At 55.1% G+C, this 27,252-nt stretch overlaps 2 protein-coding genes across 10 annotated transcripts in view; one reads left to right on the top strand and one right to left on the bottom strand.

Annotated features, from left to right (window-relative positions):
* Window positions 1-3,341, top strand: part of SNPH (syntaphilin) — a 35,223-nt gene extending 31,882 nt beyond the window's left edge. For all 4 annotated transcript variants that reach the window (XM_060614123.3, XM_060614143.3, XM_060614134.3 and 1 more), the window contains one exon: window positions 233-3,341. In XM_060614123.3, coding sequence (XP_060470106.1) covers window positions 233-1,403 — 1,171 coding nt within the window. In that variant the 3' untranslated portion in view covers window positions 1,404-3,341. The remainder of the gene's footprint in view (window positions 1-232) is intronic.
* A 1,840-nt stretch (window positions 3,342-5,181) lies between these two features.
* Window positions 5,182-26,621, bottom strand: SDCBP2 (syndecan binding protein 2). Of its 6 annotated transcripts, XM_060614181.3 has the most exons (10): window positions 25,924-26,621; window positions 22,976-24,016; window positions 15,281-15,353; window positions 14,569-14,623; window positions 13,779-13,879; window positions 9,139-9,297; window positions 8,376-8,551; window positions 8,127-8,298; window positions 5,919-6,010; window positions 5,182-5,679 (listed from the first exon to the last, which is right to left on the bottom strand). In XM_060614181.3, the coding sequence occupies exons 3-10, from the start codon at window positions 15,332-15,334 to the stop codon at window positions 5,625-5,627; spliced, it is 864 nt and encodes a 287-aa protein (XP_060470164.1). In that variant the 5' UTR covers window positions 15,335-15,353; window positions 22,976-24,016; window positions 25,924-26,621; the 3' UTR covers window positions 5,182-5,624. The 6 variants fall into 6 exon arrangements, with proteins under 6 accessions (XP_060470164.1, XP_078300311.1, XP_060470154.1 ...); XM_078444185.2 differs by lacking the exon at window positions 25,924-26,621 and having other exon boundaries at window positions 8,157-8,298; window positions 22,976-25,259; XM_060614171.3 differs by lacking the exon at window positions 25,924-26,621 and having other exon boundaries at window positions 22,976-25,253.
* Between the last annotated feature and the right edge of the window lie 631 nt (window positions 26,622-27,252).

Raw genomic sequence — 27,252 nt, 5'->3', positions numbered from 1 at the left:
TAAATGGGGACAGCCTCCAGGGCTGGGGATGCAGAGGGGCCCGAACGTGTCTTCTCCCCCCCAAGAGGAGGCCCCCTTGGCCGCCCCCTTACCCCCCGTGGAGCAAGGAGGAGGCACTGAGTCAGGCCTTGTGTGTTCCGGCCCTCTGTCCTTAGTGACAGCCCCTTCCTTGCTTGCCCTTGGTGGTGGTGACGGGCCAGGCAGTGAGCGTGTGTGTGTCATCTGCTCGCAGGGACACGGAGATCGATGACCTGAAGACACAGCTGTCGCGCATGCAGGAGGACTGGATCGAGGAGGAGTGCCACCGCGTGGAGGCCCAGCTGGCCTTGAAGGAGGCCCGCAAGGAGATCAAGCAGCTCAAGCAGGTCATTGACACGGTCAAGAACAACCTCATTGACAAGGACAAGGGGCTGCAGAAGTACTTCGTGGACATCAACATCCAGAACAAGAAGCTGGAGACGCTGCTGCACAGCATGGAGGTGGCCCAGGACGGCATGGCCAAGGAGGACGGCGCCGGGGAGTCGGCCGGCGGGTCCCCCGCCCGCTCCCTCACCCGCAGCTCCACCTACACCAAGCTGAGTGACCCGGCCGTGTGCGGGGACCGGCCCCCCGGCGAGCAGCCCGGGGCTTCGGGCGAGGACGGGGCTGACAGCGGCTTCGCGGTGACCGACGACACGCTGAGCCGGACGGACGCGCTGGAGGCCAGCAGCCTGCTGTCGTCGGGCGTGGACTGCGGCCCCGAGGAGGGCTCGCTGCACGGCGGCTTCAGCCTGGGCCCCCGCTTCCCTGCCAGCAACACCTACGAGAAGCTGCTGTGTGGCACGGAGGCCGGCGTGCAGGCCAGCTGCGTGCAGGAGCGTGCCATCCAGACAGACTTCGTGCAGTACCAGCCGGACCTGGACACCATCCTGGAGAAAGTGACCAGGGCCCAGGTCTGCGGGGCGGTCCCCGAATCGGGGCACGGGTGCCCGGAGCCGGAGCCCCGCCCCCCGGGGCCCAAAGACCCCGACTCGGCCGTGGTGGTGACGGTGGGTGACGAGCTCGAGGCCCCCGAGCCCGTCACCCGAGGGCCGAGCCCGCACCGGCCCGGCGCCGACCCCAGCCCGTCGGTGAGCGTGGCGTGCCCCGTGGAAGACGAGGAGGAGGTGGCCGCGGCCGAGAAGGAGCCCAAGAGCTACTGGAGCCGCCACTACATCGTGGATCTGCTGGCCGTGGTGGTGCCGGCCGTGCCCACGGTGGCCTGGCTGTGCCGCTCGCAGCGACGCCAGGGCCAGCCCATTTACAACATCAGCTCCCTGCTGCGGGGCTGCTGCACGGTGGCCTTGCACTCCATCCGCAGGATCAGCTGCCGCTCGCTGAGCCAGCAGGGCCCGGGCGGGCCGGGCGGCGGCTCCCAGCTGTGAGGGGTCCGCGTCCCCGCCAGCGGCTCCGGCGGCCCGACCACTGATTGTAGGGGTGCCGCTCTCCCCCTCGCTCGTTCCCGGAGGGCAGCATCTTACTTGTTTGGTCTCGGGTTTGGAAGTGGTTTTGTTTTTTTCTTTTTTTTTTTTTTTTCAGGATGTGAACCGTGTCAGGGGGCTGAGAGTCGGGGTGGGGGGAAGGTGTCCCAAAACTTTGACGGGAGACAAGGGAAGAGAGACCGAAGGCAGGGAGGCACGCCGATTGTAAGAACTGCAGACAGAGGAGGTAGCGAGGTCCCCCCGGCCCAGCCCTGTCCTCCTGGACCTTCCCGTGGGGCGGCCCTGGCCCACAGTGTCTCTGGTGTGTTGATCTGGGGAGGCTGGGCCTGAGACGCCTGGAGCCTCCCTGCCCCCCACCCCCACGTCCTGTCTGGTGGCCTCCCGCCCACGCCTTCTCTCTCAGGCCGCCCCTTGCCCTGGGTCCAGCCTCCTGGGCCAGCATCATCTCCTCACCCGGAGGCAGCCGCCTCCCAGAGTACAGGCAGCTGGCCCGGGACTCGGAGCCGTGTCTGCAGCCACCGGGTCTGGCGTCTTCAGGCCGCTCCCGGCGCTGGGATTCAGAAGCGTCGTCCAGGCCGTGGGCACGGGCCAGAGGAAAGACCGCGAGGGGCAGGAGGTGGCAGAGCGCAGCGTGGGTTCTCTGTGTTTGTTCGTCCTAGACCTTCCCCGGGATCCGGTCCCCTCTCGGCGCAGATCATTCCTCCCACGACAGCCAAGCCAGACAGGCCAGCGCCGGGGGCCGGAGCGCACACCTGAGCCCAGCTCCCGTCCTGTCCCGAGCCTCTGCCAGCACCCGAGGAGGAGGCAGGGGCCGGCGGCTCCAGGGGGCTCCTCCAGCCTTCCGAGATGAGGCCCCGCCACCGTGGGGACAGTCCTCAGCTGGTTTGAGAAGCCACAGGCCACGACCGCCCCTGGAGCTCACCCCGACTTGCTCTGGGGGCTTTAGGCCCAACTTCTGCTTTGCACTATGTTCACTTTGGGGCTCAGTTCTCACGCACCCCAGCGTCTCCACTGAGGGGTTGTTTGCCTTCGAGGGCGAGGGTTCCTAAACTTTGACCTATCTGCCTCTGGAAGGAATTCCAGCAGGATGGATGGCAAGATGGGATACTGAAGCCATGATGTTCGTCCAGGCCAAAGCAGGGTGCCCTGGGATGTCTCCCAGGCAGGGATGGGGCGGGGCAAGCGGGGGTGCCCTGAGCCTCCCCACTCACAGCCTGAGGCCAGTTGGCCTGGGAGCTTCCCTGGCCTGCCCCCCTCCTTCCCTGGGACATCTGGTCCCCCGGCAAAGCTGCTGACCTTTTACCACCACTGTTATTTTACAAAGTAAACCGCTCCTTCTCCCTGGTGGGGCTTACACCCATCTGGTCGCCCCTCCTTCAGAGGTTGGGCCCCGCATTTGGGAGGGGTTGGTGGGACCCCCGTGTCTTACTCGTCCCTCCAGCCCAGGGGCCCCTCCGGTTCTCTGCCAAGGCTGCTTGCCCACCCCAGCTGCTCCGACAGCCGTTGCCTGACTTATGGGCTCCGCCTTTCCTCTCTGCGCCCTCCACTCGGGGGCGGGGGGGGGGGGGGGCACCTGCATGCACTGGACGTGGGCAGCCAGCCCAGCCATGGGGGCGACAGCCCCCTCTGCCACATGCTTTGTGCCTCCAAAGCTCCCCCCACCGGTTGGGGGCCTCAGACCAGCCATCCTTTGTGGAGCACCCTTACCCCAGCCAAGCCACACCTGAACTCCTGGGGCCCGGCTGGGGCTACCCCACAGACACTGGGGTCGTGACATGGAGGGGCAGTGGACAAACCCAATCCAAAGCCAAGCCGGGACTGGCCGTGGACCCAGCCTCCTGTGCCGTGTACTCACGAAGCTGCGTAGCGTCTCCTTAGAAACAGTCAAAGCTTTGCCGAGAAAATAAATGTATGGCTATATTTGACAACATAAAATCTATATATTTTTCACCACTGGAATCTAGTCGAGCCGCGTAGCCCCTCTGCTCTCGTCTGTGTCTTGCTATCTGTGGCCTTCCTGTCGTGTCTTGTGTTTTGGTGGACGTGGTCCGGGCTGCTGGAGAAGGCCCTCGCCAAGGGCGGCGCATGAGGTGAGTGGGGCCGCTGCCCCCATCTGTTGCTGCTCTGGGTTGCCGGGCCCCCGCCCACAGCATTGAGGGTCTTCTCTTTTGGGGCCTCTGAGGGGCTTTACTTCTCCGTGTCAGCAGAGGCGGCGGCCCTGGGATGGACCCTGGGGGGCCCCTGGCTGGCGGCCCGGGCCCGGCCCTCCGTGTGTGCGTGTGTGTGCTCAGTGTCCGCATCTATGCAAGAGGGGCAGCGCTGCGTGTGCGGCTCCGGGCGCCGGAGGCACAGCGGCCTGCCGGCTCGGGCTCCCAGCCCTGGTGACGCAGGGCACAGAGCGTGGGGCCGGAGGGCAAGGCCAGGGGCCCGGGCCGCCCGCACAGTGCTCCTCCTCCAAAGCTCCCCTTTTCCTTCTTGCTTAATACCTCCTCCTGCTGGGCTGTGGCCTTCCCCTCCTGCCCTCGGCTTCTGGAGCAGAAATCGCGTCGGGGCCTCTCCTCTCCCCAGCCTCCAGCTGGAGCCGATTGGATCCTAAGGGACATTTTCCCAGGAACCACCTCCTGGAACTGCTGGTCCCTTAGAGCCCAGTAGCCGGAAGTGGCTTCCGCTTAGTTGGAGGGCCCGGGCCTGGGCCTCCCTGCTGCTCTTCTGGTCCAGGCTCAGGCAGGAATCAGAGCTGGGGCTGGGACTCTGCACAGAGAGCTGGCCTCCAGCGGAGTTTATTCCGAGCATCTCCCAAGGGGATAACTTAAGCTTTTCACTGAACACCCTTCCCAGTCGTCACTAGCACCGGGGAACTGACAGCGCCCTGGGGAGGGGCAGGCATCGACAAAGTTCTGGGACCAGGGCCCACTGAGGGCCGGAGCCCAGGGAACTCATGACCCCCACTCTGACCTAGGGGGACAGTGCAAACATGTCACGGCGTACTCTTCCATTCGGCCATCCCCTCGACAGAGAATTTAGGGGACACGGGAAGGGGGGAGGTGGGGAGGGTCTTCACTTTGTCTCCTTTGTCCTGTTCAGACAGAGTTGTACCTGCAGCAGACAGCTCTGAATTAAAGCATGAAAACGCAGCAAGACCCTCGGCCTGTTTTCTTTATGTCGTGTCTGTTTTCTGAGGAGGGGTGAAGGGGACTCAAACCGTCCCTGCCAACCTGGGAGTCCCAGGGTGCATGCTGGGAAAAGCTGAGCAGAAAGAGATCCTTTCTGAGCTGGAGGGAAGCAGAGAGCCGCGTGCAGGTTCCATGCAGCCACGCATCTGTCGCAGCAGCTGGGATCACTCCCCTCCCGGGTCACGTGAAGGATCCAGACGGGCGTCCCCCAGCCTGCCTCAGGGTCAGACTTGGCAGGGCCTGTAAATGCACCCCGTCCCCTCCCCTGCGGCCCCTCCCAAAGTGGATCTCATACCTGCTCGGCAGATGCAGACACAGGCTGAGCAGGGGTGCTCCGAAGCCGGTGCCCCTCCTCCAGAGCCCCGCACCGCTCCCTGGCTCTAGTCACCCCTGCCTCGGACCTGCAGGCAGCACGTGACGGTGGCAGGCTCTCAGAGACCTGTGTGTCTTGAAAAAGCGGCGGTCTCACCACTGCTTAGAAGAAAACCAGGCCTGGTGGGTCACGGGACCAAGGATTCTGGAATTTTCAATTACTTTTGAAGAAGGGCTTCTGTTCAAAATCAAATCTTTATTCAAAAGAAGTGAAGGATTAGGACTCTGGCCAGTTTGTGACACACGGCAAGTACAGGAAAAAGAAAAAATCCTCTCAAAGAATGTAGTTCTGTTCTCTCAAAACGTGGAACTGTGTCTCTGGTGGAGGCGAAAATCTTGCAAGAGCCCCAGCTGCAACTTTAAGAAGTGTTGCGCCGACCTGCCTACGTGTCCGGCATCTAAACCCGCACAGAGAATCCCCGCCTGTGGGCCTCAGTCCAGCTCAGAGTCAGAGGCTCAGCGGAGGCCCGGTATCGGTGGCCGCCCCACGTGACCCTGCGTGGGACACGCCCCCTCCAGACGACCCCGCCCCCGGCAGCAGGCCCCTGGAACCCGGAGGACGCAGGACGCTGCTCTCCCCTGCAGGAGGGTGGGAGGGCTGCGCTGCCCTCCCCTGGCGTCAGGCATCTGGGATCGAGTGGTCCATGGTGTGGTGGAGCAGGGTCGGGGACAACCTAGATACAGCAACAATGACAGTCGCCCAAACCGGCAGCACCTTCTCCTCCCCACTAGCCCATACATCCCCCACGGGGTCCTTTATTTCCATTTCTGAGACTTTCAAATCGCCAGAAGCCACCAGCTCCCTGGAAGGGAGGGCAGGGGAGGGCAGGCCGGGAGCCTTGAGGAGGCTGAGGAGGTTGGTATGGCTGTGGGCAGGGGGGTGAGGGGGCAGGCAGGAGGGGGGCAGCCTTACTTTTTGACCATGTGCTCGTAGATCACGGTGGGGATGATGGTCAAGGTGACAACGCTCCCGGCCGTGGCCAGAATCTCTGTGACCTCTTTGTCCTGGGGAGGAGGTGAGTGAGCAGTCACCCCGGGGGCAGAGGAGGGGTCAGCGCGGCCCCAGCCGGAGGACCTGCTGCCTCTAGGTGAGACTCCCAGGCAGACACCCAGGACAGGCCCGGGCCTGAGCAAGAACGCAGGCCCGCTGACCTGAGGACCCCTGCCCACCCTCACCCTGAAGGCCAGTCCTGTGGGCCCGAACATACCAGGGTGTCAGCACTGCTCGCCCCTCCCACCAGAGAGCTCCCAGAGCCCACATTTTCTATCCCATCTCCCTGACGCAGTCACACTCAGGTTCTGGCCCCAAAGCACAAGGAAAATTACCATGCGCAGGAACCATTAGGTGCACCTGTCCACCCAGTGGGCTCCTGGCAGCCAGCCAGCTGAGCCGAGCCCTCGTGGGACCTCTTCCTCTTACATCCGGTTGACCAGTAAAAAGAGAAAGGCCTACAGATACCATTCAGACCATGGAGAACAAGAAAGGACAAGCCTCCATGCAAAGCGGGCCAGATAGATCAAACTCTAAAGCTATGGCCACAGAAGAGCTTCGGCTCTTACTCTGAGACCGCTGACCTTTCACATACATCGAACCTGGCTGTGCGCTTAGTTGTCGCGGGACAAGTGGAGAAGACGTGTGAGATCGGACTGGTGACAGTGACAGGGTGGAACTAGATCAGCTTTGAGAAGCAAACCATCTCAAAAAGCATAGCGACCTGGGGCCCTTCAGGAAACAGACCCAGTCCTCAGAGCAACCAGCACCATGGTCTGCCAGGATAACTAACAAGTTCATGACGATGCCTTGAGCCTCTGGCAGGGAAGAATTTGCCGCACATTTTAGACTGACTGTTCTCCAGAATAGTGAAGATCAAAGAACTGGAAGGCCTGGAAAGGAGTGGATTCTCTAGGACCCGAGAGCAACGGCCACTCGCAATCCTTACTGGTGTAGCCAATTTTGGGGGCATAAGGCCTGACCCCCAAGGGAGGGGAGAATACGCAGTGGGGGGCATCTTAGACCCACATCAGGAAGAACTTCCTGGCCACAATGCTTATGAGCCAAGAGCGCAAGCCTCCAAAGAAGGGGGGAGACTGTCAAGCGTGGAAAGCACATAAGGGACGGGATGGCCTGACGCCGGCCCTTGACAGGGGCCGAGAACGGGCTGAAAAGCTTGTGCCCGCTGTGGAGTGAGAAGCCGCTGCTCAGGCCACTTCTGCCGGGGGTGGGGGCTTGGGGAGGTTGGAGCTCTGGCCTCGGGTGAGGAAGGGACCCTCACTCTAAATCACACCTGCGACAGAACTGCTCTCGGTCGAGGTGCAGTGAGTCAGGATCAAACCACTATTCAGGGTGACCTGTTCAAGCCACGTGACTTGCCATCTCTGTGGTCTGTTCCCTGAAGGTGCCCACCCCTCAGTCCGTGTCCACTAGACCCTAGACCCCTGCTCCTTCTTGCTTTTTAAAGTGATTTTTTTAGAGAGAGAAAGAGAGCACAAGTGGGGGAAGTGGGGGGGGGGGAGAGAGAGAGAGAGAGAGAGAGAGAGAGAGAGAACGCATCCCAAGCAGGCTCCATCCTGCCAGTGCAGAGCCCAACCCGGGGTTCAATCCCGCAAACTGTGAGATCATGACCTCAACCGAAATCAAGAGTCAGACACTTAACCGACAGAGGCAGCCAGGCACCCCTCCTTCTTGCTTTTTAAAGATGAAACTCACCACACACACACCCTCAAAAGATGAACAGAGGTCAGAGTGTATTTCCGAACAGTCATTTTCTAAAGCATCCCTATTACTGACCGTGAGCCAGTGTGCAAGTAGATGTGCCGAGGGGGGAGGTGCCCTGCAAGCAGCTGCCCAGCCCGGCGTCCTGTCCTGCACGTGCCCTCTCGCCTCTCGCCCCTCCTGCCTCTCCTCTGGCCTCCACGTGGTAGTGACAACAGGAATATTTACTGAGCACTTAGCCCGCACCTGGCACTGTGCTCAGAGCTCTACCTTCCTTGTCTCACTGAACCCTCGCAGCAACCTCAGAATGAGGAAATGGAGGCTCGGACGGGGCAGCAGCCTGCCCACAGACACAAGCCTCCCCTCCACCCGGCAACCTCCCAGCCCCTCCGGTCCCGTGTGGCCCACCTTCAGCCCGATGACGTTCTGCCCGTTCACCTCGCACACGGAGTGGTTGGTGAGGAGCCCATTGCGGGCTGCGGAGCTCCCTCTGACCACAGAGACGACCTTTCCCTTCTTGATGACGAAGCCAACGTGGCCCGTGCTGTCCTTGTGCATGGTGACGGTCCGCTGGAACGGCCTGGCGGGCAGAGACAATGAGCTGCCTGGGACGCGGCTGGGGGCAGACAGAGAGGCTCCGGGGGCCAGGCCACTCACCTGTCCCGAACGACCATGACGATCTTCTCGGCCGATGCCCTCTTCAACACCCGGTGGGCTCTGTCTGTGCTCCAGCCGGCACAGTCACACCCATCAATCTGCAGGATCTGATCTCCAAAGCGCAGCCCCACGAGAGACGCAGGGCTGTTGGCCTTCACCAGCTGCACAAAGAGCCCCTGGGGGAGGCGGGGCTCCACAGTCAGCTCCCCGGCCCGGTCTGTGCCCAGGTCCCTGTGCTGCTGTTCTCCTCCTGACCACCTAGGAGCTACGGGGCACGGGGACCACAGCTCTGCGTGGGCAGGGCAGCAATTTTCCTGGGGAAACACTTTCCTGGGGAAGAAACGCTCCAGGCCGCGTAGCCAGGGAGCAGCTTTCAACCCTGGCTGGAGGCTCTACCCCCAACCCCCAGACTGCATGGCTTCTTGTGATGGCATCGGCACCCCTGGCTTCCACTGTCTACAGACAGCTGCCTGGAAGCCAGATCCCTGTGATGGAGGGGAGGGAGGGCGGGAGGCTCTGAGTAGCAGGAGCCCAGGAGGGGCAGGTGGAGGGTCCCTGCTGCTGGAGCCCAGTGTCAGCCCTAGGGCCTTGCAGGATGGAGACTGAGAGGAAGAGCCTGGGCTTGGGGTTGGGTGCGCCTCGGCTCCCCTGCCTGCTCTGTACCTTCCTTACCGCAGACAGGGCCCCGCGCTGCCCCATCTTGGGCCGGTGGCTGATACATTCGGGGATGCCCCCTTCTCTCCTGCCCAGCCCCCAGCCCTACCTGGTCGATGGCCTTTAGCCGCAGGCCCGTCTTGCCACGCTCGTCCTTGCACAGGTGGATCTCGCGCATTCCAGGCTTGATCTCTGCACGCCGCGCACCTTGGCTGTTCCCAGACACCGGTGCCACCAGCTGGCCCAGCAAGGGGCCAGAGCCCACCATCTGCACACACCAGGGTGGGGTCAGCCGGCCCCTGGGGCCTCGTAAGGATGGGGAAAGGAAGATGTAGTGGTCCCTGGGCCCTATCCTATCCCCAGACCACACTCCTCTGTGGGGGCCGCTAGGGGACATGGCTCCATGAAGCCACTAGGGGGCGTCAAAGTCTACACCGCTGAAAAACAGCCAGGGAAATGACGAGAGACAGAGAGAGGATGAGTATACAGAAAGGGGACCCTCATTTTGCAAGGTACATTGGCATCAGGAGAGGACCCCTTTAAAATCCACCTAAAAATAAAAGAAAATTTCACAGCAAATAGTGAGCAACTGGGGGGGGGGGGGAGGCTCAATTTGGTTTTTGTCTTGAAAAAAATTTAAGCAAAAAGTATAAAAATGAACGCTTTCCCCCTAGGCCAAGAACCAGGCCGGATGCCCACTCTCACCACTACTGTTAAATACGGTACTCGAACAACTGGCCAGAAGAATAAGGCAAGAAAAGGAAATGAAGGCATACAGATTGGAAAAGAAATAAAATGGTCCCTATTTGCAAATGCTATGTTGGTCTACTAGGAAATTCCCAGGAATCTACAAATAAACTCCTAGAACTCATCACTGAGTTCAGAAAAGTCACAGGATACGAGATCAACACACAAAAATCAACTGTATTTTTTATATACTAACAGTGAACGCATGGAAACTCATGCGCCTAGGAGCGCCTAGGTGGTTCAGTCGGTTGAGTGTCTAACTCTTGGTTTTGGCTCAGGTCATGATCTCACAGTTTCATGAGTTCAAGCCCCATATCAGGGCTTGGGTTTCTCTCTATCTCCCTCTCTCCCTGCCCCTCCCCCACTCATGCTGTCTCTCTCCCTCAAAATAAATAAAAACTTTTTAAAAAGTACAATACCAACTATAATCACTCAAAAATAAAAAACAAGAGCAGATCCAACAAAACATATGTAAGAAGTGTATACTGAAAACAAAAACCAAGAAATGACTGATAAAACATATCAAAGCAGATCTAAGTAAATGGAAAGGTATTTTCTATTCATGGATCAGAAGAACAAAAATATGAACCCTGACCTAAGCCTCACACCTTACACAAAAATTAACTAAAATTTAGATAGACCAGAAAGGCCTGATCAACGAAAGAAAAAAAAAAAATCCATAAATTGAACATCATCAAAATTAAAAAACTTTTGTTCTGCTAGAGATCCTTTTAATAGCTTGAAAAGAGAAGCTACATTTGAGAGAAAATTTTTACAAACGACATGTCTGACGAAGGACTCTAGAATAAAGCGCTCTCCAAACTGGACTTAAAAAAACGAACAATCCATTGAGGAAAATGAACAAAACCTACGAACAGCATTTTACTGAAAAGAATTTACGGCTTGTAAACAGCACAGGAAAAGATGTTGAGCATCATGAGCCATCAAGGAAATGCAAACTAAGACCGCGATGAGACATCACTGCACACCTGTCATAACAGCTAAAATTAGTGATGATGCTGGTGAGGGAGAGCCGGAGTGACACGTGTTGCTGGCAGGAAAATAAAATGGTACAGCCACTACGGTCACTCTCAAGATAGTTTAGAAGTTTCTTTTAAAAATGTAAACATGGGGCGCCTGGGTGGCTCAGTCGGTTAAGCGTCCGACTTTGGCTCAGGTCATGATCTCGCGGTCTGTGAGTTCAAGCCCCGCGTCGGGCTCTGTGCTGACAGCTCAGAGCTTGGAGCCTGTTTCAGATTCTGTGTCTCCCTCTCTCTGACCCTCCCCCGTTCATGCTCTGTCTCTGTCTCAAAAATAAATAAACGTTAAAAAAATAAAAATAAATAAATAAATAAATAAAAATGTAAACATGCACTTATAGGGGCGCCTGGGTGGCTCAGTCGGTTGAGCATCCGGCTTCGGCTCAGGTCATGATCTCACGGCTCGTGAGTTCTAAGCCCCGTGTTGGGCTCTGTGCTGACAGCTCAGAGCCTGGAACCTGCTTTGGATTCTGTGTCCCCCTCTCTCTCTACCCCACCCCTGCTTGTGCTCTGTCTCTCTCTGTCTTTCAAAAATGAATAAACAGTAAAAAAAAAATTTTTTTTAAATGTAAACATGCACTTATCATATACCCTAGCAACTGCACTGCCGGACATTTATCCCAGAGAAATGAAAACGTATGTCTGCACAAAAAACTGTACACAAATACCCACGATAACTTAGTCTGTAATAGCCCCACACTGGAAACCACTAAAACGACCCTCAGTGGGTTAAACAAACCTCAGTACCTCCATACCGTGGAATACTACTCAGCAACAAAATAGGGTGAACTAGGGGAGGTGGGTGGGGGGCAGGGGTATAGGTGATGGGGACGAAGGAGCACACTTGTCGTGATGAGCACAGGGGAGCCTGGGTGGCTCAGTCAGTTACGCATCTGACTCTTGACTTCGGCTCAGGTCATGATCTCACAGGTTTATCAGATCAAGCCCCATGTGGGGCTCCATGCTGACAACTCAGAGCCTGCTTAGGATTCTCTCTTTCCCTCTCTCTCTGCCCCTCCTCTGCTCATACACACATACATGCTCTCTCTCTCTCAAAATAAACAAACATTTTAAAAAATAAAAACAGGGGTGCCTGGGTGGGTCAGTCGGTTAAGCATCCGACTTCGGCTCAGGTCATGATCTCATAGTTCAATGGGTTCGAGCTCGGCATTGGGATCTGTGCTGACAGCTCGGAGCCTGGAGCCTGCTTCGGACTCTGTATCTCCCTCTCTCCTTCTGCCCCTCCCCTGCTTGTGCTCTGTCTTTGTCTCTCAAAAATAAATAAACATTAAAAAAAATTAAAAGAAATAAAGAAATAAAAACAAATAAGTAAAATGGGATGAGCTATTAATACAGTCAATAACCTGGAAACATTTCAAGGGCATTATACTGAGTGGAAAAAACCAATCTGGAAAGGATTCCATTTATATAACATTCTGAGACAAAATTATCGAGGCAGAAGACAGACTAGTGGCAGCCAGGGATGAGGGATGGTGAGGGGGAGAAGGTGGGCCTGATTATGAAGGGTCAGCCCAAGGGAGACCTTTGTGATGATGAAATAGTCTGTGCCTCAGCTGCACTGGTACTTACGTGAGTCTATCTATGCAGGTGATAACAGTGACATCCCACTGCAGACACTCACTGTAGCAACACAAAAGACCCCCTTTCTTTACCCTGTAGTTATGCAGCCACTTCCCACATAACCACTGGGAAAACTGGAGGGAGGGTACAATCTTCTGTACCCTTCTCTGTGCTATCTTTGTGACTTCCCATGAATCTATGATTATTTAAAGATACAAAGTTTTAGGGGAGCCTGGGTGGCTCAGTCGGTTGGGCGTCTGACTTCAGCTCAGGTCATGATCTCACCGTCTGTGAGTTCGAGCCCCACTTGGAGCTCTGTGCCGACAGCTCGGAGCCTGGAGCCTGCTTTGGATTCTATGTCTCCCCCTCTCTCTGCCCCTCCCCTGCTCATGCTCCGTCTCTCTCTGTCTCAAAAATAAATAAAGACATTTAAAAAAACCTTTTTTAAATAAAAATAATAATAAAGATTAAAAGTTTTAAAAAATTAGAAAAATGAATTCATTTGTCATATTTTTATCAATATTTAGGTGAAACACACTCGTGTCCTAATTACTGGTAACAGAGAGGAATCAAATCAAAGGCTTCAAACTGAAGTTTACAGAACATGACTTTCCTTGCTTCATGTCTGTACTTTACAGCATGACTGTCAAGGGTCACTGGGCAGAAACACCCAGGTGTCACCAGTTTTGCTCAGGGCCCCACACGCCCTCATCCTTATGGGTTTTCTCCCATGAGGCCCTCATTCACCAGTGGCTGTGTGTGTGGCCACAGCGGTTCCCATCATGGTTCTGCCACTGACTTTCACCAGTTCAGGGATGGACGGCAGACAAGCACACTGACAGAGGCCCAAGGAGATGCTGGAGCTCCTTGGGAGGGAGTTTCAGTGAGGACTGAGTCTCTAAGTGAACCTATTTTCAGGAGTGAACATTTCTGTGTCAAGGTTTCTCTTGCTCCCTAAAACCATGGAGAGAAGGAATCAAGCAAGCATTATGGTTTATTTGGGGACCGGAGCTGGGTGACCAGCTACTTGCCCCTCGGCTCTGCCGTCCATGCACCTGCTCTCAAGGCACAGGCAGCTCCTTCATTCGAAGCCTGCAGGCTTGGGCTGGGTTTAATGCCCTGCCCTCCCTTCTCATCCAGCGGGCTCAGGCCAGCAGCCTGAAGCCACAGGTCAAAGGGCAGGCAGTGGCCCTCTAGCACCCAGGTCTGCAGGAAACCCCACAGCACTTTTAATAATGGTTCAAAATGAAAAGTGCTATCAAGAAACAGAGCCACAGGCATGCTGGGGAAGAGGAGATTCCAGTCGGTTTGAATGCCAGACCAACAAGGAGGAAGAGTTGGGAGATTCTGTGCCGACATTAGGCAAGAGACAAATACCTACACTAGCACCTTCTGGAATCTGAAGCAGGTTCTGCTGGACTTCTTGGCTGGAGAGGGAAAGACCCATATAATTTTCCAATTCCGCCAGGCTTGGGTACAAAACTGACGGGAAAGGAAGGGAAGGAAGAGGAAAGGTGTTACTCAAGAGTGTGAGCTTGGCCACACCTGCCTGGCTCCCATGTGGTCACTCGTTTGTATTAAGAAACAGGGCCTGGGGATGCTTTTTACTTCCAAGAATGCACAGAACACTTGCTGGTGATGTGGGTTCTCCCCTCAGAAGGGCTGAGGGGCAGGGGTCTCCCCAGGAGCAGCCTGGGACACAGAATCCCTCATAGATCACTTTGCTGTTCAACTCAATGGACTTCCTTTGGCACTAGCTGGACATCCGACGCAGGGGTGGTGCTGGGGCTGTGACACCCCAGCTTCTAGGAAATCCACGGGCTGTGGGGGCTGTGGGAGGCCGGTGTGGAACCCCAGGGCAGCTCCAGGGAAACCGCATGGTGGCCAGGAGGGAGAGAGTGGCCTGAAGTCAACTGAGCTGCTACAGGACCTAAATCACGACTTCCACCAACAACTCAAAGGACCACCACAAACATCTTGGTCTCCTCACTCGGCCACAGAAGGTAGCCCCAAATCAGGGGAGTTAGTGGCCTTCGGGTCCCCCTCAAAGGGTTCTGCTGGGAGTAAATGTGCAGGAAGCCCACAGCACAGCGACAGACAAGAGGCAAGTGCCTGGAAGTGGCCACAAGAGGTCACTGTCAGTCAGGAACACCCCTGCCCTGCTCACTCACCTGAAGGCTGGGAGACTGGCAGGGCGGGCATCCTGGGCGCAGCTCTGGCCTGGGCCTGGGGACAGGTGGGGAGCACTGGTCAGCTGTGGCCTGGGGCTCCCTGAGGCTGAGGGTCAGGGCATTGGTTATGCTGGTGGGCCTAAGGTGGGGTGTCCATGAACCTGGGAGGTATGTAGATGCGGTCTCTCTAGGTGTTCCTGTTTCTGGGGGAGGTTCTCCTCACAGCCTGTGACCCGCCAACTGTCAGGTCCCACGTACTACCTGGGACAGCCAGAACAACTGAGGCCCCTCCCAACCGAATTCTCAGTCAAGAAGTCCCAAATTCCCAAAACCCACTGGAACCACAGGTGGATAGAAAGAAGAGGAGCTTCTGTGGATGAGCTGGCAAAACACCAGACCCCTGGGGTTTACTCTGGAAGCCTGTCTACAGTATGGAGTCTACCTGTACCCAATTGGAGGAAGCACTGGGACAGAGTGGGCACAAGAGAGGCCTGTCTGCTGCAGCTGCTTGGACTTTTCCATTCCTGCTGTAACTCCATTCCCTTAACCTCTGGACACCTGTCCACCAGCAGGCCCTACAGTGGCGACCTGCATGCCCAGGGGCCCTCAACACACAACGCCTTCCAAGACAAGCAAGCCTCCCTTACTTACCTTGGGGCAGTCACAAAGGCCCCATCAGGGGGCCTAGGCTAACACGCGCCCGGTGGCTTACCTGAATGGCTTGGTCCATCTTTAGGTCCTCCAGAGATGGGTACAGCGTGGACATGTCTGCTCCTTGGAACACTCTACAGGGCACAGAAAGTGAGGAGGGGTGACAGGAAGCATGGGCATCTACCTCCCATCCATGTGTACCACTCAGGACTCTCAGGATGAGAAAGATTATCGGGAAGGCATTGTCCCCGTTTTAGAGATGGGGGAGCTGAGTTTGAACCCAAGTCTGTTTTGTTCCCAAGCCCGTGATCGCCACCCTTGCAAAATTCCATCCCACCATGTTCACCTGATTCTGGGCTATATTGGCCAGGAAGAGGAGGACTAGGGGCCAAGTCCTTCCCAGTCATGTCTCAAAGGTCAGGCGGGCTTATGAGGTCTGATCACTCAGGATCCAAGTTCAATCTGGCAGGTTCATAGCGAGTACCGTCTGCATACCTGGCCTTTGTTAGGGGTGTGCACAACACCATCCCACAGCTACACAGAATTCAGTCCAGTGTTAAAGTAGGTGGGGTCTTAGTTACAACAGAAAGGCAACAGGGTACTTGAGAATCCCTCCCCCACCCTCCACACCCCTCTTCATCTCTGGGTATTTGAGCTCCTACTGTATACCACCCATTTCCAGCCTTAATCTTAGCCTGGGCTTCCACTCTTCTCCTTGTAAACCTCTGATCTCATGAAATGCAGTGTCTTGAGTTTTGCATTTAGGCAGTAGCCCAATTTGAATGTACGAAGTACTCTGCAAGGTCAAATAAAATCTGTTTGCATCTGGCCTGTGAGCTACCAGTTCCAACCTCTGGAGGAATCAGAAGTCCATGTGGGCCACTTCAGGGAATGTGGACTAGACACTGAGAGCAGTGGGGAGCCACCAGGGGGCTTGAAGCAAGGGTAAGACATCCCAGGCTCATGCGGAAGGCCTATTGGCTACATGTGGAGAACAACTAGAGAGGAGGCAAGGCCCACTGGCAGATGTCGTAGCCCCTGGGGAGAGGCGGGAAGGTGGGGAGGTCTGCACAACAGCCTGGGGCTTAGGGGTGGGATGCGGGAGAGAAGGGATTTGATGGCAAATTAGAAGGAATGGTGTGCGTGAAGGGTCAAGGCAGTAGGTGCAGAAGGAGAAGGAGCAGTGATGGATGAGGACGACCTTGGCCCCTGTGGGTCACTCAGGGAAGATGCCCAGAGGATTTGCACCTGGGCAGGCGGGACTGGTGTCCCATCACCCCTGGCACACAGCCCACTCAGTTCCTGTGACCACCCCCGCCACCCCTTTACTGTGTACAGCTGTTCTGATGTCCTGATGACGCCACCTTCCTAGGATGGACATGAAGACCAGGGGTCCCAGATATGTTTCGCTCACCTCTCAGTCTCGTTTTCTGTTTTTTCAAGTTTGAGCTAGTGCCGACCTTTTAAAGTCTGGGAAAATAAGATTCTTCACTTCTAATTTGTATTGAAAAAAAAAACAAAAACAGCTGGCAACGCGAGAGCAGAGATCGTGCATGGCAACACCCAGTCCAGGCCGCGTTGCAATCTCTGCCTCTTAGACGGGGCTGCCTGTGTATTCTTGGTTCCCAAAGTTTCCAGCTGGCAATTTACACTTCCTGCTTGGCTCCTGAAGGCAGGCTGCTCCAGACCCTTGCCCTAGTCTAGTCTTTGGAGCAGAAATGATACCCTCAAAAGGAACAGAGATTGTCCCAGGGGGAGAGGGAGACTGGCTCTGAACCCCTTTAGACCCACTGGGGGAACAGACCCCTTTGTCTGTGGCCTTCCCCTGCACACACTCGGGGAGATTTTTATCTTGGGACAGTCCTCAGCAGGTACCATCTGTCAAAAACAAGTCACTGTTTCCAGGATCATGCATGAAGAGCAGATATGAAAGTAAGAGGCCAACCCTGCCCTGCTTTTTCTAACACTGAAGCAGCACAGCAGTTATATTTTTAGCGGCTGCCCTCTGGGAGAGCAGAATTGGAGATCCACTTCCTGGAAGTCACCCCCAGGCCAGGACCACACAACACCTTCTCTGCGTCTGGGACCTTCGCCACTGCCACCTTCTGCGAGCCCCACCTCAGTTTTGGGCTCTGGGCAGAACCGAGAAGCAGCTATTCCCCCAACTTTGAACAGTTTATGATACAGCGGGGAATGGCTCCTAGCCAGCAAATAGGCTGGGTCTCATTCAATCATCCCTCTATCCACTGACAGCATTTGGGTATCTACGGCGTGCCGGGGACCCTGGGCCTGTTTTAGTCGTCCTGGTCCCTCTGCTTGGCACACCACCCTTTGCTATGTGGTGGTCTTTAAAGGCTTAGCTCCAATGCTGTTTCTTAGGTTGTCTTTTTCAGGCCATCGGACCCCCTGCTACTTGGCTGGGTCTCCACGTGTTCCTAACCCTGACCTGTGCTGCCTCTATCATCAAGCTATTTATCATATTACACAATTAACATCTGGGTATTTTCTCATACTAGACCCCGCCTCACGAGGGCAGGGGCTGTGTCTGTTCACTACACTGTGCCTCCCCACCATACATGCATGGTGGCAAAAACTGTTACTTGAATAACTCAGTGGTTTTCCAAGAACAGATTGGAAATTTGTGTGGGGACTTGGGGTGTCACAAGACTGAGGGGACACTAATAACATTTAAGACACAGCGAGCAGACACCTGGACCTCTTGTAAGGCACAGAATGGTTCACCATAAAAAACTGTCCTCCATCCTGTGCAATTTTCCCAGCGTCCTTCCAAACCTTCATGTGGGCAAAAAAGCCTGCTTGCAACCTATCTTATATACAGATACGATGAGTTTTGGCGTGCCCGAGTGGCTCAGTTGGGTTAGGTGACCGACTCTTGATTTCGGCTCAGGTCATGATCTCAGGGGTTTGTGAGTTCAAGCCCCACATCAGGCTTTACGCTGACAGTGCAGAGCCTGCTTGGGATTCTCTCTCTCTCCCTGCCCCTCCCCCACTTGCTGTCTCAAAAATAAAAACTTAAAAAAAAATACAGTGAGTTTTTCCTGGTTTTAATATGCAATATGTTATCCAGAAATGCATATACCAGGCTAATCAAGGGAGGTCGTACTCTGTTTTGTTCACCATTTTGGAAAATCAGTGTCAGTCCTTCTCACCACCGGTGAGTCACCAGAACACGCCCATGTGTGTCTGCATTGTGGCTGTCATCCGAATTACACATTTGTATACAAATATCTAGCCTTTGACTCGAGAAGTCAAATACAAACTGTCGGCAAAATTCAGGTGAACACTGTCTTAAGTCCAAACTTACTCATTTTACGTTAGGCACAAACATCACCTGGTGTAATCCAGTTCCAGCCTTTACAAAGTGAGGTGCATAGTCTTTTACTATAAATTATTTTCATTGCCCGTGTGTCGCCTTTATAACAAATACAGGGCATCATACTGATTTTTTTTCACCCCCGGGGAACCACCGTTCCGGACGAATCCGCCTCCTCTCTCAGACTCAATTTCCCCGACTTCCGCAGGTAGGCACAAACTCCACGCACTGGGGACCGGTGAAGGCCCCGCTGGTCGCGAGGGACTGTTCTTCACCCCAGCCTCAGTTTCCCAATCTGTCACACCGCTCAACATCTCCAAACTACTCCCAGGCGGCTGCACCACTCGCTTCAAACCGGACCGGAAGCGACGTCTCGCGGCCGCTGTGGGCTACCGCGCCTGCGCAGAGACCCCGCCAGGCCGCGAGGGCTCGCTGCCGCATCTAGAACGCATGCGCCTAACCCACCCAGGCCCGCGCGCCGCCCGCGATGGCTCCCAGATTGCCCCGCGGTAGCGGGGTGGAAAATGGCGGTCTCCTCTCTCTGCGCGGGTGGTAAGCTGGCTGGGTTGCTAGAATCCAGCCGGCCTCTCGCCTTATCCAGGTGCTCATGGCTGGCGCCAGCACCCACAAAAAGAAATCAGGTAAAGCTGCAGAGGAAGGGATGGGAAGGCTCGATCGGGCCCCTTGACCCCTCTTTACTGGACTGGAGGCTGCGCGGCTCAAATCGAGCTTTAAAAGGAGCGCGCGTACCCCATGCCGCTGACTCCAGAGGGCCATTCACGGCCTCCAGAGGAGGGAGTAGGCGGTTGATCCGTTTCCTGCTGAGAAGATTCTGTTCTAAGGCAGCTGTGGGAGGGGAGAAGGGTAAAGACACTCCTGCGCTCCGCGCTCCCCGCTCCTCGCTGCCTGTTGCTGGAGAAGAAGGTCCCTCTTGTTCGCCAAGGCTGCCGAAGCAGTTCTCGAGTATTTCCTACCTGTTGTGACATCGTCGGCCCTCCCACTTTCTCTCGCCGTTTATTTGTTTTGTTTTGTTTTTTTCCTTGCCTGGCGCTGACTTCTGACCAGGTGCTTAGCTGCAGGTGTCCCCCCACCCCTACGCAGATTCACCCTGGGATCCCACCCGATAGTGGCTGAGTGAGCCCCGCTACCCAGGATAGGGGTTTGTGCTTGGCCGGGCAGATCACTTCCCACAGCCGAATTGGACCCACTGCTTCTTATAAGGGATTCGGGCAGTTTGGCTTATGGGATGCAGGACAAAAGGCTAAGGCAACCAGGAAAGCCCGATGGTTTGGGATGAATGATGAATAGGTGACTATGAGATTCTTTGGTCTAGAGAAGAGAGGTTTGCCTAATTCTGTGCGTGTGGGGGGATTTGGGGGAAAGCTTAGAATTGAGGGATCAGAAAGTTTAGAATTGAAGTTCACCAGAGGAACAAGGGGGAGGGAGAAGGCATGAATGGCATTCAAGACAGGGAACAGCACCTGAGAAGGCATGGAGGCATGAACTAGCAGAGTGAGTTTTAGTATCAGAAGGCAGTCTGGAATGAATGAAATGCAGGGTGAGTGTGGAAAGTGAGGAGGTGTGACGGCAGAAGGTAACAAGAGTCAGGTCATGGAGATGTGAATTCCACGTTGAAATTTAGAGATTTATCCTGAGGGCAGGAGTTGGGTATGGCTCCCAAGCACAGAAGCTGAGGTGAACTCACACCAGATTTCTGGCTCAGGCCACGAAATGGATTTGGTAGCCAGCTGTAGAGGGCAGCAAAGCTAGGAAAAAATGAGGTAATAAAGATCTGGAAGGCAGCTGGACCCTTAGGTCTGGGCCTCCCTATCCCTGGAGTAGCACACTCCACTTCCACCCTCTTGAACCAACTTCCTACCTCCCTCCCTTCCCTCTTTCCTCCCTCCCTCCTGGATTGGATTTGTGCTGTGCTGTATTTGCCTATCTCCCTCCCCAGTGCCTGGCACACAGCAGGCATCCAGCTACTGTTTCTTAAAGGAATGGAAAAGACAGAGGGGGAAGAGAAAGCCAAAAAAAGTCCTTTGAAGAGAAACCCTGGGCCTAGAAAGGGAGGAAAAAAAAAAAAAAAAAAACAACAACAAACCAGTGCCCTGATGAGGTAGATTGAAAGGCTGCCTCCTACGCTCTGACAGTGCTCAGTTCAGTACCGGCTTCCTGCAATTAATTGGCTCCTCTGAAAGGAAAATAACCCATCTCTCTCAAAGGAATTTTCCTTCCCCCTGCACTTCACAGAATTTCCATCCCTGAGTTTCTGTGCTTTTTTTGGATATAAGCAATACCACCACCCACAACAGTCCAGCAGTCAGGTCCTTGGAGATCAAGAGGGCTGACAAGGGCGTCAGCTTCCATCTTTGGACTTTGGGATGAGAACACTCCTTTGGCACACCTTGTTCCAACCGGCTGAAACTACAGGACTCCTACTTGTTCCTGTGGACAGCTCATCCACCCTTCAGAAGACAGTGTGTGCGGGAGGGAAGCGTGGGTTAGTGTCAGAGGAATAGCTCCTAGAAGGCCAGATTAGCCCAGGAAGTGGGGAGTTAGAAAGGAAGAGGCTGTTGCTAGGCCACCAGCAGGTACCCTCCTCCCCCTCAGGGCTGTACCGCATGCTGGAGAAAAGCCGTGAACGTCTACAGGGAATGCAGGTGCTCCCAAATGCAGGCCCTGGAGAGGCAGAGCAGGAGCAAATCCTGGGAGGCAGGCAGGACTGGATTCGGACTGCTGCCTCTCGCTGGTGCAAATAAGCACGGACAAGTCCCTTGTGAGTGTCCTTTTGTGATACAGGTAACAGGGTGACAGTACTTGCATCACAGAGTTGTCGTGGGGATGTAAAGATCCTTAAAAAGAGGGGCGCCTGGGTGGCTCGGTCGGTTAAGCGTCCAACTTCGGCTCGGGTCACGATCTCGCGGTGTGTGAGTTCGAGCCCCGCGTCGGGCTCTGTGCTGACAAGCTCCAAGCCTGGAACCTGCTTCAGATTCAGTGTCTCCCTCTCTCTGCCCCTCCCCTGCTTGCGCTCTGTCTCTCAAAAATAAATAAATGTTAAAAAAAAAAAAAAATTAAAGGTCCTTAAAAAGAGAGATCTGTATAGAGTGCAACTTGGCACGTAAAGGGCATGCAGTCATCATTAGCTATTCATTCAGGACCTTTACTGAGTAGCTACGTCCTTGGGCTGTTCTAGGTACTGAGGCAGGGAGCAAAAGGAAAATCTGTCCTTGAGGAGGGTTTCTTTCTAGCTGGATAAGTGTGTTTGCTGTGGTAGGAAGTGATGGGGAGAAAGATAACGCAGGATGGAGGGTGGAGTGTCCAGAAGGGCCTCACTGCCAGGTGGGGGTGGCAAGTGACTTGTGTAAAAGCCTAAAGGGGTAGGGAAGAGCAGGAAGAGTGACGAGGTGGAGGGCGTGGCCACTGCGGCGGCAGCCCTGAGGTGGGCACGCCTGTTGTTTCGAGGTCATCTGGCTGGTGAGACTGGAGTCCATCGTTCGGAGGGGGAGCAGTGATGAAGAGGTCACAGAAGGAGTGAGCAGGCCAGTTCCCCAGGATTTGGCATTTACTCTGCTGAGATGGGAGCCACTGGAGAACGTTGAGCAGCAGAGGGACATGGTCCAACTTAAATTTTAACAGGCCCCCCCTCTTGTCGACGTTTGGAGAACAGACCAGAGGGGCAGGGGTGGACGCAGGGAGCCCTGGTAAGCAGCGATGGTGCTGTCAGAATCGTTACTGGTTTGGAAATCAACATTTTTAGACAAAGAAAAACTAGGTAAAAACAAAAAAGAATTGTTTTAGTTTGGGCCGCCCCAGGTAACGAGCCAGTGTGGCAGCCTCGTCTGAAGCACCATTTTCTGAGACTGTGCTGTGTGGAGGGCACAGACTCTCCCCTCACAGCCATGAGCTCATTCAGTTCTCCCGACGGTGTGTGTGGGGAGTGGGGGGAGAGGTTTCCAGTCTCCACAGGAAGAAACCAGTTCTGAGAAGGTCAGGCCACTGGCCCAGCTCCCCAGCAGCTTTTTCCTTGCCGTGGTAGGGAAGTTGCTAGAAACCGCTTCAGACAGAGAAAACAAGTAACAGAAACCGAGGCCTGCACTCCCAGTGCCTTGTGGAAACCCACTCTTTGCCTGGCCTTCCAAAAGCACACTTCAAGGAACAGAGTGGGGGTGGGGGGGGGTCCCATCTCTCGAACACTGGCACAGGCCGTCAGAAGGAGCCCGCAGCCCTCACGGTGTCTGGATAAAGATCACTGGGCCCTCGAACTGACCCCGGGCTGGGGTCAGAGAAGGAGACGCCAGTTCACATTGTGCTCCCAGAGGGAGGCACCTTGAAAGGAAGCTGCCTGGGAACCCAGGAGGGTCAGGATAGCGAGAAAGCAAGCCTGACTCGGTCCCAGTCAGTACAGGCCCCCGCTCTTACCTGCCGGCCAGATGCTGCCGAACGTCCTTTTCCGGCTACTGCCAAGAGAGTCTGTTCCCCTCCCTGGAGGGTGGTGGCCCTTGTCCCAGCCAGGTTCTGGCTCTGGGAAGGGTGGTGCCCGCCCCGCCCCCTGTCAGCTGACTCAGCCGGGTGGACCCAGGTAAGAGCCCCGTGAGCCTGTGAACCAGGCAGGTCACAAGGCCCAGAGCACGGCTTGGGCCTTAGTGCAGATGTGGAGGCGGGGTCAGGGGCACACAGCTGCTGTTGGGAGGGGTAGGAACCAAGACTTCTGGGCCTTGAGGAAATCGGAATCGGATTGAACGTCCCGTCCTGCTGAACATGAGGACGGTTTGATGGGTATCCGGGGTCTTAAAAAACGGCCGTAAGTTGTGACCCAGCGTTTCCCCTCTAGGAATGTGTTATAATAAACTAGGCATTGAGGTCCCATCACCACACTGCTTATCACAGGGAAATCCGGAAATCCCAAATGCCCATCCCTGGGGTCTGGTTAAACACATCCATGCTTTCAGAAGGTCACAAAGCTGTTAATGTCATTTAAGGGAAGACAGCAAGGAAATGTTCCTGAGACACTGGCAAGATATTGAAAAATCAATGTTGTGATTCTGATCTTGTGTTTGGTTTTCGGGTTTGTTTTTTTTTTTTTTGAAAAGCGGATATGCATTGCCAACAGTCTGGGAGGACATGTACTAAAATGCTGGAAAGTCTGGATGGCGGGGTATGTGTTCCAAGGTGCTGAGGGTGGGGTGGGTTTGCTTTTAAAGTTAGTTTTTGCTTTGAATGCTCATGATTTTTGTAAGGCAGGGAGCAAATTAAGTTTGTTTTTAAAAAAGTATTTAAGGACGCCTGGGTGGCTCAGTCAGTTAAGCCTCCAGCTTCAGCTCAGGTCATGATCTCATGGTTCACAGGTTCGAGCCCCGCGTCGGGCTCTGTGCTGGCAGCTCAGAGCCTGGAACCTGCTTCGGATTCTGTGTCTCCCTCTCTCTCTGCCCCTCTCTCGCTCGCGCTCTGTCTCTGTCAAAACTGAATAAACATAGAAAAAAAAATTTTAACAATAAATAAACTTTTCAAAATAATAAAAATAAAAAGGAATTTAGATAGGTTGTCTGCAGAAAGAGCAACAAAAGCCGTGTGCTGGGGTGGGAGGGGATTTTTTCTAGTACCCTCTTTGGTACCTCTTAAATTTGGAAAGATCCGACTGTATTACCTATCCTCCCAAACAGTCAAATAAAATCACATAGCAAAGTGGGAGGAAAATAATTCAGGTCCTATTGGGTTTGGTTGGACACAGGTGCCTGTCACATTTGGTGCCTGGAGAGGGCCTGGGGACCTGCGTGCTGGGCAGTCCCGTGAGGAATGACGCAGGGCACCCACCCAGGGTGGGGTGAGTATCGAGACCGCTCACAGGACAGGCAGGCTCACGTCATAGTCCCCATGACGGGCCTGGGCAGAGCTGCACTAGCCTTGGGCGTCCGTCACATCCTGACTGGGGACCCAGCTGGTGTTCAGCCCCACGGAGGAGACACTGCCAGCCTCTGGGGGGCTTACAGCCAAGAGTCCTACGCAGGAAACGGAACAGGAACCGGAGCAAGAAAGGCAGTTGCCACTAATCGAGCACTTACTGCCCCCTGTGTTTTAAAGGCATCGTCTCAATGGCTTATATCCTCCCTGCTAAGTAGGTGTGACAGGCAAAGTGCCTCTCAAGTTACACAGCTGGAAAATGGCTCCAAGGTCATGTTTTCTCTTCAGTGAGACAAATGCCACTTGAAGCTGAGGTGTGGACATACCTGAAGGCTGAGCCATATGGGTCTGAAGCAATAAGCCATGGGGGATGGACCAGGCCAGGTCTTCAAGGCCAAAGAAAAGTAGGAAATAGCGAGTCTAAATGAACCACGTGACCGCCCCCCCAACACACACACACACACACACACACACACACACACACACACACACATCTCAGTTCACTCGGTCACAGTCTGAAAGGGTCTTTGAGAGGAAGCCAACCCAGAGGGTAAGGGACTTGCCTGTGGTCACACAGCACGTCAGCACAGAGCTGGGGCAAGAACTCAGGTCCCCTCACCCCCCCCTGCATGCAGGGGCTTCGTTCCACTCCGCGGTGTTCTGGCCACCTCCCTTTCCCACGTCTCCCCGCATCCAGCTACCCGGGAGGATCTCTCGGGGTCATGCCCCTGCCCACAGTCTTCAGTGGCTCCCTACCAAAGGGTCAGGACTGAACTCCCAGACCGGACATGGGGCCTCCACAGCCTGTCCCGTTACTGCCTTTTCAGGCGGAATCTCCCCCCCCCCCCCCCCCCCCCCCCGGTCTCACATACACTTCACACGTCCGTACCTGTGCCTGCCTGCTACTTCTGGAACGCCTCCCCTGCCCCACCAGACCACTCCTCTTCCAGGAGGGCACCCTGGTCACCCGCATCCGTGGGGCCTTCCCAGCCTCTGAGCTCCGGGTCAGACTCTTCCTGTGTACGTCAGGCTGCCAGTTGAACCCAAAGCTCCCTGAGGACAGGGCCTAGTTACTAGATCTATAGCGGCTGTTTTCAGGATAAAAATGGGAACTTGTGCTCCGACCAGGATATAGTTCTGCTGTTACACATGCGTGTGAACAATCTTCAAAAGTCTAAGACACGGGTATCCCAATATGCAGCTGTACGCTCAGAAACCCCCTAACAGCGCCCTGCCGGCCGTTCCCGCGGAGCCTAGATGTCGTAGACAGCCACTGCCACCTGGATTTAGCCTGTGGGATGAAACCTCTGTGCCGTCTGGAATGGGCGCTCCGGGAGGGCAGGGGCCCGGCCTGTGGGGCTCTTGTCCCTAGGGCCCAGCACCGTGCCTGGCACACAGTAGGCTCTTTGAAGTGTTTGCTGAACGAACAAACGAATGCCCCTCTATCAGTTACAAACGCAGTGGCTCACCCTTATTTAACAGATGGGCTGCCTTGGGGCATCTGATCCGAGGCCCAGATCTGTGACGTTGAGCACGTAGTACACTTGTCTCAGCTTCTGTTTCCACATCTACAGATAGAAGTAGCGGTACCTGCTTTACAGGCTCATCCTGAGGGTTAGATGTTGCCAGCCTAAGACCCAGCTCGCTCAGCACATGTTAAGTTTCTGACTTCCTCGTGGAATCAGTCTGGCTGTAAGTTACCGGAACACAAGTCATCTGGCTCAAGTGAAAAGGCAGGTGCTCTCTCTTCCTGGAAGAAGGAGGATTGGCTGCTGAGCAGACAGAAGCACCAGCTGTGGGCCCCTACCCTCTGCGTGGACTCTGGATGGCGGGGCCCCGCCGCTGCACCCACGCCACTGAATGCTAGCTGGCAGAGCTGTCTGTGGAGCTCCTCTGCATGTTGGGCATCTCCGATTCTTCCCAGCGGCCCCCAGATTTAGAGAGCGAAGTACCTTGCCCAGGGCCACACAGCCTGAGTGGTAAGGCCAGACCTTGGCTGTAAACTGAACAAAGCTTCCTGGTCTCAGAGTCTCCCATTCCTGAGCAACTGGCCATAGAAGTTTGAGGTGGTAGCTGTCGGCCCTAGGGAGTCAGAGGCCCAGGAGGCTGATGTCCCACACTCCCTCGCACTTGTACCCCGCTTGGTCCCACCCACCACCTCAGCCCCTTTCCTGGAAACACAGGCACCTGCCGGAGACCCCAACCTCTAACGCCCTCACACTACCCCAAGGTGGTATCTTATTGTATGGATGCGGAATCCCACTCTGCCTGGATTTAAATCCCTACTCTGGCCACGCGACCTTACACAAGTGACTTTACCTCTCTGGGCCTCGGTTTCCCCACCTGAGAGATGAGGAGAAAAATTTCACCTTGTATTTATTAGCACAGATAAAGTACTTGCATAATGCCTGGCTCATGGGAAGGGCTAACTAAACTTGGACCATTCTAGTATCTATGTTATCGGATTACTGCCTTGCTGAAGTGAGAAAAGGATCCATTACTGCTGTAAATGTGATCAAAGATGAACCCTGCAGAAACTCCCTGCATCCTTTCTGGAACATAAGTCCAAGTTGGACTCTGCCTGAGAAGGTTACTGTAGAAGCTTCTGGTGAGAGTGAAACCAATGTCAGGGGCCCCACTACTGTGCTGGCTCAGCCACATGGGCCCTCACCACCCTCCATTCTGCTTCCCAAGAGCAGTGGCCCCCGCCACTGGCAGCACAGACCTCTGGGGGGGGGAGGGGACATGTGTTAACAATACAGATCCCGGGGGCCCCTTCAGCCTCGCCACATCCAACT

This window comes from Panthera onca, chromosome A3 (assembly GCF_046562875.1).
Source record: "Panthera onca isolate mPanOnc1 chromosome A3, mPanOnc1 haplotype 2, whole genome shotgun sequence".
NCBI classification, from domain to species: domain Eukaryota; kingdom Metazoa; phylum Chordata; class Mammalia; order Carnivora; family Felidae; genus Panthera; species Panthera onca.
This window is presented reverse-complemented; position numbering and strand designations above follow the sequence as displayed.